Source organism: Propithecus coquereli, unplaced genomic scaffold (assembly GCF_000956105.1).
Source record: "Propithecus coquereli isolate 6110/MARCELLA unplaced genomic scaffold, Pcoq_1.0 Scaffold10, whole genome shotgun sequence".
Taxonomy (NCBI): domain Eukaryota; kingdom Metazoa; phylum Chordata; class Mammalia; order Primates; family Indriidae; genus Propithecus; species Propithecus coquereli.
In genome coordinates this window covers 7,025,971-7,037,770 of record NW_012133858.1, presented here as the reverse complement: position 1 = coordinate 7,037,770, position 11,800 = coordinate 7,025,971, and the positions used below count along the sequence as shown (strand labels likewise).

At 34.7% G+C, this 11,800-nt stretch overlaps 1 protein-coding gene across 1 annotated transcript in view; it reads left to right on the top strand.

The window, feature by feature from the left end:
• Positions 1-11,800, top strand: part of LMLN (leishmanolysin-like (metallopeptidase M8 family)) — an 87,836-nt gene that overhangs the window by 32,433 nt on the left and 43,603 nt on the right. Inside the window, exons 8-9 of the mRNA XM_012639672.1 lie at positions 394-488; positions 4,266-4,383. Coding sequence (XP_012495126.1) covers positions 394-488; positions 4,266-4,383 — 213 coding nt within the window. The remainder of the gene's footprint in view (positions 1-393; positions 489-4,265; positions 4,384-11,800) is intronic.

The following is an 11,800-nucleotide window of genomic DNA, read 5'->3' as shown; positions in this document are numbered from 1 at the left end:
CACACACACACACACACACACACAAGCAGACAGAGGAATTAAAAAACACATCTGGGGCTCTTTATGGTATTTAAACTTTAATAGTGTCTGGAAGTATCATTATAGCACAATAGTTTATAGTGCTTACACTGAAAACATAACTTTAAAACATATAATGAACTTTAGAAAATTTTTCATTAAAAAATGATTACCTCAAGTAATTAGAATTTAAACTTCATAAATATGGAACATGTAATTGTTGACCAATTGCAATGTATGAGCAGTTCCTGTAGAAGTATTGGCATGCTGCTTTTATTCACTGGTATCTGTGCCCTCCTTTGATAGTAGGCATGTTATATCTGTAATCAGACTTGATATTTTTCACTTTAACACATTTTGAACTTTTTCATATAGGGTTTCTCTGCTGGGCTGTTTGCATTCTACCGTGATAAAGATGGAAATCCTCTAACTTCAAGATTTGCAGATGGTCTCCCACCTTTTAATTATAGGTATTTATTATTTTTGTTCTTTTAGTAGTGTGCTAAGACTAGAATCTGAGAATCACAGGATGTTAGGTGCCATAAATAATAGCGTCTTTAGTCTTTACAGCTAACCTAAGACAATTGTAGATCTTAAAACAAGACAGAAGATAAGAGGTCATTTAGCTTCATCTCTTCATTTTATCAATGAAGAAATTGGGATGCAGAATACTTAGGTTACTTGTCCAAAGAGGCAGGACTCTTCTTGCCAGGCAAGGCTCTTCTCTACCACACTGTAACTTGTATTTACAGTATAGTCAGGCTGTGGGAATATGTAGGTTGGTTGTATTTTGGCTTTTTAATCATTATTGCCTGTACATAGCAATATTTACATGTTAGCTGATACATTTTTTTTTCTTTTTTCTTTTTTTTCTTTTTACAAAATGATTTAAAAAATCAAGTGTCACTCAGACAGGCGTAGCCCTGGGAGGAACCCAGGGGCACAAGTTCGAAGTGTCAATGATCAATGTGTCCTGCAATTAGCTGATGTTTTATTTAGCACAGCAGATAGCAGTGATCTAGAAGTTCAGAGCCTAAAATAAGCAATACTAAGAAATACTAAAAAAATTTATCAAGGATTTTATAGAGAATATCAGTCATAGAACTAGAATTATTTGCATGCATTTATATAGAAAATAAATCTCTAAATTAAGAGCATATTTTCATGAAAATACTAAGATAAGAATCTGCAAGGCACAGTTTTGTTATTGGCCAAAAAATATAAGCCACCCAAAGGTCCATCAATAGTAGAGTGGATAAATAAATTGTGATATATTCATATACTTGAAAACTACATAGCACTAAAAATAACACACTATTTATTGCTATATTTAGTAGCGTGGATGAATTTCACGTGCAGTGTTGATCAGAAGAAGTCAGATAGTCCATCTGTATGGAGTTCAAAAACTAGCAACAGTAAAAGATGAGTGGTTTTACTTCAGAGGGCAAGCTGTTAAATGCCATATAGGTTGAATATAGATTGGCGAGGGACACAAGGAAACCTCCCAGGTGTGCTGACACTGTTCCATATCTTTATCAGTGCAGTGGTATATGAGTGCAGGATTAAAAAAAAATCAATCCTTACACTTATGATGTCTTTATATTACATATATTTTACTTCAGTTACAAAATCTTTATTAAAATAGTATATATTAAATAAACATAATGTATTTTTAGAGTACATTTGTAAAGATGTACTTGTGTGTGTTTGGTAATGTAGGAGAAGTCTGGTCTTTCCTAAGAATTGTGGTCTTTTGGAAAACATATAAATGGTGAGATAGGCATCATCTATGTAATGATAAAAGTGAGGAGGAGAGAGAGACCACACACACAAACGGTTGTTAAGCTCATAATTTACAGTGCTTTCTTGCATTGAGGATATTCCTCAAAAACATGAAATCTTTCAGTATAAATGGAGATAATGGAGTAATAAATTCAGTTATTAGAGATGCAAAGAATTGGATTTGCCTCTAACCTCTCTATTTGAAGAACTGTTAATCTCAAAGTATGAATGGTAAAGAAAGTATTGCAGTGATTAATAAGGTAAAAACTTTAATTTCTGGCTGACTTTGTTTACTATCTATGTTTAAACATTGCCTTGCTGTGGGAAAAAGTGAAAGGAATTAAAAATAACATCTCTAAGGCATGGGGAGATGAACAGATAATATGATAAATATAACAAAATGTTAATTGTAGAATCTAGGTTATAAGTATTGAGTATAAGGGTGTTCACTGTACAATTCTTTCAACTTTTTGTGTGTTTGAAATTTTTATAAAATAATGTTGGGAAAACCCTCTTTATATTGTGTTCTATTAATGAGAAGGAGAGATTTATAAGGACAGTGGTAGAGATAATCTAGGAAAAAATCCAGAAAAAAGTAATTTGGGTTATAGGGAAAACTGAAGATATCCACCATAATTTTCTATAATAAATATATTGCTTTTATAATAGTGATTTTATTTATGCAGGGTAGATTTCCCCAAATGGGATTATTGATTTAAAATCTATGTACACTACACATGTTAATAAAAACTGCTGTTACATTTTTTATGAAGGTATGACAGAGCACATTCCCACCAGGAATGTATGAATGCTTTTGTTACCATCTTACTCGTACTGGATATTGTCAGTCTTTTTTTTGGGCCAATTGGATGGATAAAAGATGGTATCTCATTGTTGTATTTCCAGCACAACTAGTGATGTTTTAGCCATTTGCATTTTCTCTTTGTATGCTGCCTTTTCTTTTTTTTTTTTTATTTCAGGGTATTATGAGGGTACAAACATTATGGTTACATTTTATGTCTTTGCCTCACTCAAGTGAGGGTTAGAGGCGTGCCCTTCCCCTCTACAATGTTCCCCGTGTCCTTTAGTTGCGGGTTTACCCCCTGCCCATCCCCCCAATTCCTGGAGGGTATTACTGCCATGTGAGCACGCTAGTGTTCAACAGTTAGTACCAATTTGATGTTGAGTACAAGTGGAACCCATTCTTCCCATCTTGTGATACCTCACTTCGGATAATGGGCTCAAGTTCAATCCAGGAAAATATAAGAGGTGCTAGCTAGATCACTGTCATTTCTTATAATTGAGTAATATTCCATTGTATACATGTACCAAATTTTAATAATCCTTGCTGCCTTTTTCTTTGTCCAGTCTTTTAGGTTAGTTTTTCTTTTCTAATCACTTTGTAGAGTTTTTTTTTTAATATAACTTAGGGATATTAATCCTTTTTCATGTTTGTTGCAAATATTTCTGATTAGTTGTTCGTCTTTTTACTTCATTTATCATATTTTTGCCATATAGAAAAGTTTTTAAATTTTATAACATTTAATTGATCTTTTTTCTTTATTGTTTAAGATGGTTTCTTACCTCCAAAGATTATATTCTCCTAAATTTCTTCTAGTAAATTATAATTTGATTTTTTTACATTCATTGCTTTAATCCATTTGGAATTTTTTTTTTTTTCCCATGCTAATCTTCTTTGTATCGGTCCAATTTTAGTATATGTGCTGCCGAAGCAAGCACTGGAGTTTATTTTTGATTCATATATTTTGGGACTCTCTTGTAAGGTGCATATATATATTTATGATTTTTATATTTTTATGGCAGATGCTCCAAAGGCTTTTATCATTATAAAATGTCCTTCTAGTAACAATTTTTATTTTCAGAAATTTTTACTCTGCCATTTTCGCTGACTTCTTTCTGGAATCTCTTTTTATATATGGCATGAAATAGGGATTTCATTTTTTTCCCCCCAGATACATAACGAGTTTCATAGCATAGATATTTTAAAAATTCTACTTTTCTACTAAATTAATATAAGATTTTTTTTGTTAGATTTCCTTATATGTTTGGATATGTCTCTGGAGTTGCTTTTTTTTTTATATAATAAATGTATCAAAAGGAAGTAATTCATTGTCATCTTAGCCAAGTATTAGCTATGCGAACTTGAGCAAATTACTTCATCTCCCTTGCTCTGTCTCTTTATCTACAAAATAGTAATGATAATCTCATAGGATTGTTGAAAAGATTAAATTAAAAAATGCTTATCAAGTCTTTGCATGGACTTGGTACATAGTAAGCTCTCAAATATTTTAATTTCATATTGATATTCATAAACATTTACACCTGGCTCTGTGGTACGATGGATAGCACATTGGACGTCTAGACAGATGAAGGCACAAAAACGTTTACATTTAAAGTGGTGGTGAAGTGACAAAAGTGACTGTCTTTTTATTCTGTAATTGCAGTCTTGGATTATATCAGTGGAGTGATAAAGTAGTCCAAAAAGTGGAGAGATTATGGGATGTTCGAGATAATAAGGTAGTTCGTCACGCTGTGTATCTCCTAGTAACACCTCGTGTTGTTGTAAGTATTACTGAACTTCTTCATGTCTCATGAGCCATCTGCTCTTTTCCTTCATTATGGTTCTTTCTTTACTAATCATTATTGTGTAAGAACTTGTGATTAAATTTCAGAGACTATAGTAGGAACAGTAATATAAAGGCAGTACAATCCAAGAGAAGTCTGAGGAAATGGAAATTTGGCAATGACTCTTGTGGCCTCCATCCTACCCACTGCTTTAGGCCAGTGACTCCTCTGTTGTGGTACCTCTTAGGATCACTGGTACTGTTTCCATAATTGCTGATCATTTCATTTGGGGTCTGTATTAGTCAAAGTTCTCCGGAGAAACAGAACCAATAGGATGTGCATATACACATACACACATATAGCGTGTGTGTGTGTGTGTGTGTGTGTGTGTGTGTGTGTGTGTGTATGCACAATATATACACAGAGAGAGAGAAAGAGGGAGATATTTCTTTTAAGGAATTGGCTGACATGACTGTGGAAGCTTGGCAAGTCCAAATCTAATGGGATAGGCCAGTAGGCTGGAGACTCAGGGAAGAGTTTTCAGTTTGAATCCAAAGGCAGAATTACTACTTGTTCAGGGGAGGTCAGTCTTTGTTTTGTTTAAGCTTTCAACTGATTACATGAAGCCTACCCACATTATGGAATGTGATCTGCTTTAACTCACAGTTCACTGATTATAAATGTTAATTTCATTTAAAAAAAAAAACCGTCACAGAAACATCCGGAATATCTAGGCCAAATATCTGGACACCCTGGCCCAGTCAAGTTGACACATAAAATTAACTATCACAGGGTCCCTTTCACCCCCTTATTTAATGACAGAAAGCTATTCTTCCTTACCCCTTTCTTGACAACATATAGCTCTCTGCCCTCTGATCTTTTCCATTGTTCTTGCTCTTTTTCCCATCCCTGAAGATCTCTACCTAAAGGACAGACAAAACCCGATGAGCAAAGTTGTATTCTACTGAAGAAATGTTTTTTCCTACAAAGACTACATCCATAATAACAGCAATTTATATCTGCATCAGAATTGTTGAGAGCACAGGGGTAGCTATTCTTATATCAGACAAAATAGACTTTAAGTCAAAAACTGTTAAAAGAGGCAAAGAAGGACATTATATAATGCATAAAGGGTCAGTTCATCAAGAGAATGTAACAATTATAAGTATATATGCATCCAACTTCAGAGCACCTAATATATATCAGGTTATTAAATATGAAATGTCCAATTTCAAATCAAAAGTTGAGTTTATTATATCTCAAACAAGAAGCAGTACAATTAATCAAAGTATGTGCCTGAACTGTCAACTAGGTTTTGCCATCTTAACAGTAACTTGCTTATGCCAGCAGCAAAGAAGCCTGGAGAGCAGATGCCAATGAAATCATAAAAGGCATTTTCCACAGCCTGTTGAGAATTAAATATTTTTCCTTGCAAGAAGTAGTCTGAAGCCTGGAAGACGTGTCAGTCAGTTGGTGCAAGGTTTGATGAATGTAGTGAATGACAGAGAGTTTCCAAGTCCAGCTTCTGTAGTTTGAGCAGCATTGTTTTTTGCAACATGTGGTTTTGCAATAGGATTAGCCTGTCTCTATTGACCAATTTTGGCTTCTTAATCTCAAGCATCCTCATCCTTTCATCCACTTGGTTGCAGTAGACATCCACTGTAATCAGTTGACCGGGTTTCATGAAGCTCTAGTGGATAATATCAGTGCCAGACCACCAAACAGATGCCATTAGGTTTTTTTTGATGCATATTCAGTTTTGCACTGTGTTTCAGCACTTCATCTTTATCCAGCCACTGTGCTGAATGCTTGCAATTGTCAAAAAGAATCCATTTTTCATCACACGTAACAATACAATGTAGAAATAGTTTTTTTTTTAATATCGTGACAGCAAAGAAAGGCGAGCCTTGAGACGTTTTCTCTTCTGGTGCTTGATTAATTCATGAGTTACCCATCTATCCAGCTTCTTTACCTCACTGATTTTGTTTCAAATTGTCCAATATTATTGGAATGAATAGTAATGTCAAATCTTGCTGCTAATTCACGGGTAGGTTGAGATGGATTTGCTTCCACTACAGATTTCAGCTCATCATTATTGACCTTGGTCTCAGGTCACCCACATGGCTCATTTTCAAAATTAAAATCACCAGAATGGAACTTCTCCAACCATTGATGTACTGTGCATTCATTAGCCACATCCTTCCCAAACGCTTCGTTGATATTTCGAACTATCTGTGCTGCATTGGTTCCAAGATGGAACTCATATTCAAAAATAACACGAATTTTTTACTTATCCGTGGTTTCACAAAAATTGCTCTAAAAAAAAATGGAAAGATAATCACAAGCCAAATTGTGCATTTGAAAGAATGAGGATATACCTTCACAATAAACAAACAAACAAGAAGCATCAAGGTGAAATGTCAGAGATATCAACTGTCAAATTAGTACCAAGGAAGTTGGGCATTCCATACTTAATAACCTAATAAAACATATTAAAGGATCTGAAAGAAGAGATAGATTGCAATAGTAATAGTAGGGAACTTTAGTACTACACTTTGAACAATGGACGGATCATTCTGATAGAAAATTAATAAGGAAACATTGGACTTGAACAACACTTTAGACCAAATGGACCTTACAGACATATACAGAATGTTCTGTCCAACATACACAGTCTTCTCAAGTGCACACGGAACATTCTCCAGGATAGATCACATGTTAGGGCACAGAACAAAGCTTAGCGAATTTAAGAAGATTGAAATCATATCAAGTATCATTTCCAACTACAATGGTATGGTATGAAACTAGAAATCAATAACAGGAGGATTTTGGAAAATTTACAAGTAACGTGGAAATTAAACAATATGCTCCTGACCAACCAGTGGGCCAATGAAGAAATTAAAAGGGAAATTATAAAACATCTTGAGACAAACGAAAATGGAACCACAACATACCAAAACTTACTGGATACAGCAAAAGTAGTTTTAAGAGGAAAGTTTGTAGCAGTAAATGCCTACATTATACAAGAAGAAAGATCTCAAACAAACAACTTAACTTTACTCCTCAAGAAACTAGAAAAAGAACAAAGTAAGCCCAAAGTTAGCAGAAGGAAGGAAATAATAAAGAGCAAAAATAAATGAAATAGAGACTAGAAAACAATATAAAATGTCAACGAACCTAAGAATTGGTTTTTTGAAAAGATAAACAAAATTGAGAAACCTTTAGCTAGATAGACTAAGAAAAAAAGACTCAAATAAATAAAATCAGAAATAAAAGAGGAGACATTACAACTAATACCAAAGAAATACAAAGGATCATAAGAGACTGCTATGAACGGTAATATGCCAACAAATTGGATACCTTAGAAGAAATGGATAAATTCCCAGACACATACAGCCTACCAAGACTGGATCATGAAGAAATGGAAAGTCTGAGCAGACCAAGTAGGGAGATTGAATCAGTAATAAAAAGTCTCCCATCAATGAAAAGCCCAGGACCTGATTGTTTTACTGCTGAATTCTACCAAACATCTAAAGACGAACTAATATCAAGCCTTATCAAACTCTTCCATAAAATGGGAGAGGAAGGAATACTTCCAAACTCTTTTTATGAGGCCACCATTACCTTAATACCCAAACCAGACAAGGACATTACAAGAAAAGAAAATTACCGGCCAATATCCTTGATGAACATAATGCAAAAATCTTCAACAAAATACCAGCAAATCAAATTCAAGAACACATTTAAAAGTTCATAATCAAGTGGGATTTATCCCTGTAATGTGAGTGTGGGTTCAACCTATGTAAATTAGTAAATGTGATATATCACTCCAACAGAATGAAGGACAAAAACCATATGATCATCTCAATAAATACGGAAAAAGCATTTGGCAAAATTCAACATCCTTTTATAATAAAAACTCTCATCAAATTAGGTATAAAAGGAAAATATGTCAATATAATAAAATCCATATATGATAAGTCCACAGCAAATATACTTGGTGAAAAATTAAAAGCCTTTAAGATCTGGAAGAAGGTAAGTATGCTACTCTCACTACTTCTATTCAGCATAGCATTGGAAGTCCTTGCCAGAGCAATCAGGCAATAGAAAGAAAAGGCATCTAGATACGAAGGGAAGAAGTGAAATTATTGTTATTTGCAGATAACACGATCTTATATGTAGAAAACCCTAGAGACTCAATGAAAAAACTGTTAGAACTAATAAATGAATATAGTAAAATTGGAGAATACAAAATTGACACACAAAAAGTGGTAGTGTTTCTATACACAACAATGAACCATCCAAAAAAGAAATCAAAAGAACAATCCCATTTATAGTAACTACCAAAAAAAAAAATACTTAGGAATAAATTTAACCAGGGAGTTGAAAGACCTGTTTTATAACAGATGAAAGAAATCGAAGAAGACACTAATAAATGGAAAGGTATCCCATGTTCATGGATTAGAAAAATTAATGTTGTGCAACCCTTAATCAAAATTCGATTGTAATTTTTCTTAGAAATAGAAAAAGCAATCCTAAAATTCATATTGAAACACAAAAACCTGGGTAGCCATAGCAATCATGAACAAAAAGAACAAAGTTTGAGGCATCACACTGCCTGAATTCAAACTATACTACAAAGCTGCAGGATAGTAAAACAGCATGATACTGGCATAAAAATAGGCATGTTAACCAATGGAACAGAATAGAGAGCCCAGAAATGAACCCACACATATACAGTCCATTGATTTTTGACAAAACTGCCAAGAATACACAATGGGAAAAGGATAGTCTCTTAAATAAATTGTGTTGGGAAAACTGGATATTTATTTATATGCAAAAGAATGAAATTAGACTCTTATACTATATACAAAAATCATCTCAAAATATATTAAAGACTTTAATACAAGACCAGAAACTGTAAAACTATTAGAAGAAAAACATGGATGGAAACAATATGACATTGGTCTGGGCAGTGTTTTTTCGGATTTGACTCCAAAATCACAGGCAACAAAAATAGACAAATGGGATTACTAAATCAAACTAAAAGCTTCTACACAGCAAAGAAAACAATTAAGTGTCGAAATAACCTACAGATTGGGAGAAAATATTTATAAGCCATACATCTGATAATGGGTTAATATCTAATATCTAAAATATATAAGGAACTCAATATCAAGAAAACAAAAAACCCAATTAAAAAATGGACAAAGGGGGGTCTTAAAGAGACCCACACTTGGAATTTTTAGGAGAGCTCAAGCCTCCTGGCAAAGGCCTTGGTGTCCCAGACCGAAACACTCTCCAAGAGACTGGGAAGGAAATGGACTGCCAGCCAGGAGTAGCAGGAACCTTCCATCTGGCAAACGAGGTTTCCAAACTTGAGGTGGTGGATGAAACTTTTCTGTGTGGCTGCTGCAGGGGTCCCAGCCCCATTGTGCTGACCTAAGGAAAGGGACCCTGCAGATATGGGTGAAATCCCTAGACCTACATTTTTGAAAGATCTTAGATTCAGTGGTGTAGGTTTTGGGTTCTCCTGTGTGATTGTGCCCCTTTGATGGCGGTGGGGGGTGGGCATAGGCAACAGTTTCAGTCAACAGGATGTGGGTTGTTGGCCAGTCTATCACCTTTGTAGCCTGTAACAAAGCACAAAGCGGCCCTTCCTATCCTCATTATCTACCCTTGGCTTCCGGGATTTCGAAAAAACATTTTTTTCCTTCTTAAATTGAAGTTCCTGATTGCTCCTTACGGCTCTCAGCTCAGTTTGCAGTTTTTCCGATTCACAGTGACTGCCATCTACTGCACCAGGCTGCACAGTGGTCCTCTAATGATGTTTATGTCTGCTTTCATGCCAGAGTAATGCCTTTTTTTGTGCCGTAGACCCCTTCGGCAATCTAGCGAGTCCCATTACTCAGAGCAGTGTTTCTAAAAAGATAAATATGTAGGATTACAAAGGAAATAAATTATATTGAAATATAGTTATCAAAAATATTAAAGCCAACTTTGTTATATAGCAAAATAAATAAATAAAAATAAAAAATGGACAAAGGACTTGAATAGATATTTCTCAAATGAAGACACATGGATGACCAACAGATATGTGAAAAAATGCTCAACATTGCAAATCATTAGGGAAATGCAAATGTTTAAACCACAATGAGATACCATCTCATGCCTGTCAGAATGTCTGTTACCAAAAAGGTAAAAGATAACAAGTGTTGGCAAGGATGTGGAAAAATGAGAACCCTTGTGCACTATTAGTGGAAATGTAAATTAGTACAGCAATTATGGAAAACTGGAGTTACTTCAAGAAACTAAATGTAGAATTACCATATGATCCAGCAATCCCACTTCTGGGTATTTACCCAAAATATTTGAAAGCAGTTTGGCAAAGAAATGTCTACACTCCCATGCTCATTGCAGCACTGTTCACAGTAGCCAAGTTATGGAATCAACCTAAGTGTGCATCAAGAGATGAATGAATAAAGAAAATGTGGTATACACAATTGACCCTTGAACAACACAGGGTTGGACTCTGAGGGCCCATTTATATGCAGATTTTCTTCCACCTCTGCCACCCCTGAGACAGCAAGACCAACCCCCCTTCCTCCTCCTCAGCCTACTCAGCATGAAGACCATGAAGATGAAACCTTTCAGGATGATTCACTTAGACTTATAGTAAATTTATTCTCTTTTCCTTATGATTTTTTTCCAGTTTTACCTTTTTTAAAATATTAAGAGGGTATAAATGTTTTATGTTACATGGATCACTTTTGTAATGCTTGAGTGTGGCTAAAGGTGTTCCCATCTTTATGATTTTCTTAACATTTTTTTCTGTAGCTTTATTGTCAGAATTCAGTATATAGTACATTTATCATACAAAATATGTGTTAATTATTTATGATATCAGTAAGTCTTCTGGTTAACAGTAGGCTATTAGTAGGCTATTTGTAGTCAAGTTTTGGGGGAGTCAAAAGTTATATGATTTTTGACAGCATTGGGGGTTGGCATTCCTAACACTCACCTTGTTCAAGGATTAACTGTATACACAATGGAATACTATTCAGCCCTAATAAAGTGGGCTGAATGACAAATTCTGTCATTTGTGACAACATGGATGAAATTGGAGAACATTATGCTAAATGAAATAAGCCAGGCACAGAAAGACAAATACCTCATGTTCTCACTTATATGTGGCATCTAAATCAATCGAACTCAGAAGCGAAGAGTAAAATAGTGGTTACAGAGCTTTTGGGGGATGGGGAGAATAGGGAGACGATGGTCAAAGCATACAAAATCTCAGGAGGAATAAGTGTCTTTCAAGATCTATTGCCCAGCATGGGACTATATTATAGTTACTAATAGTGTGTTGTATATCATAATTACTAAGAGTAAATTTTAAATGTTCTCCCCACAA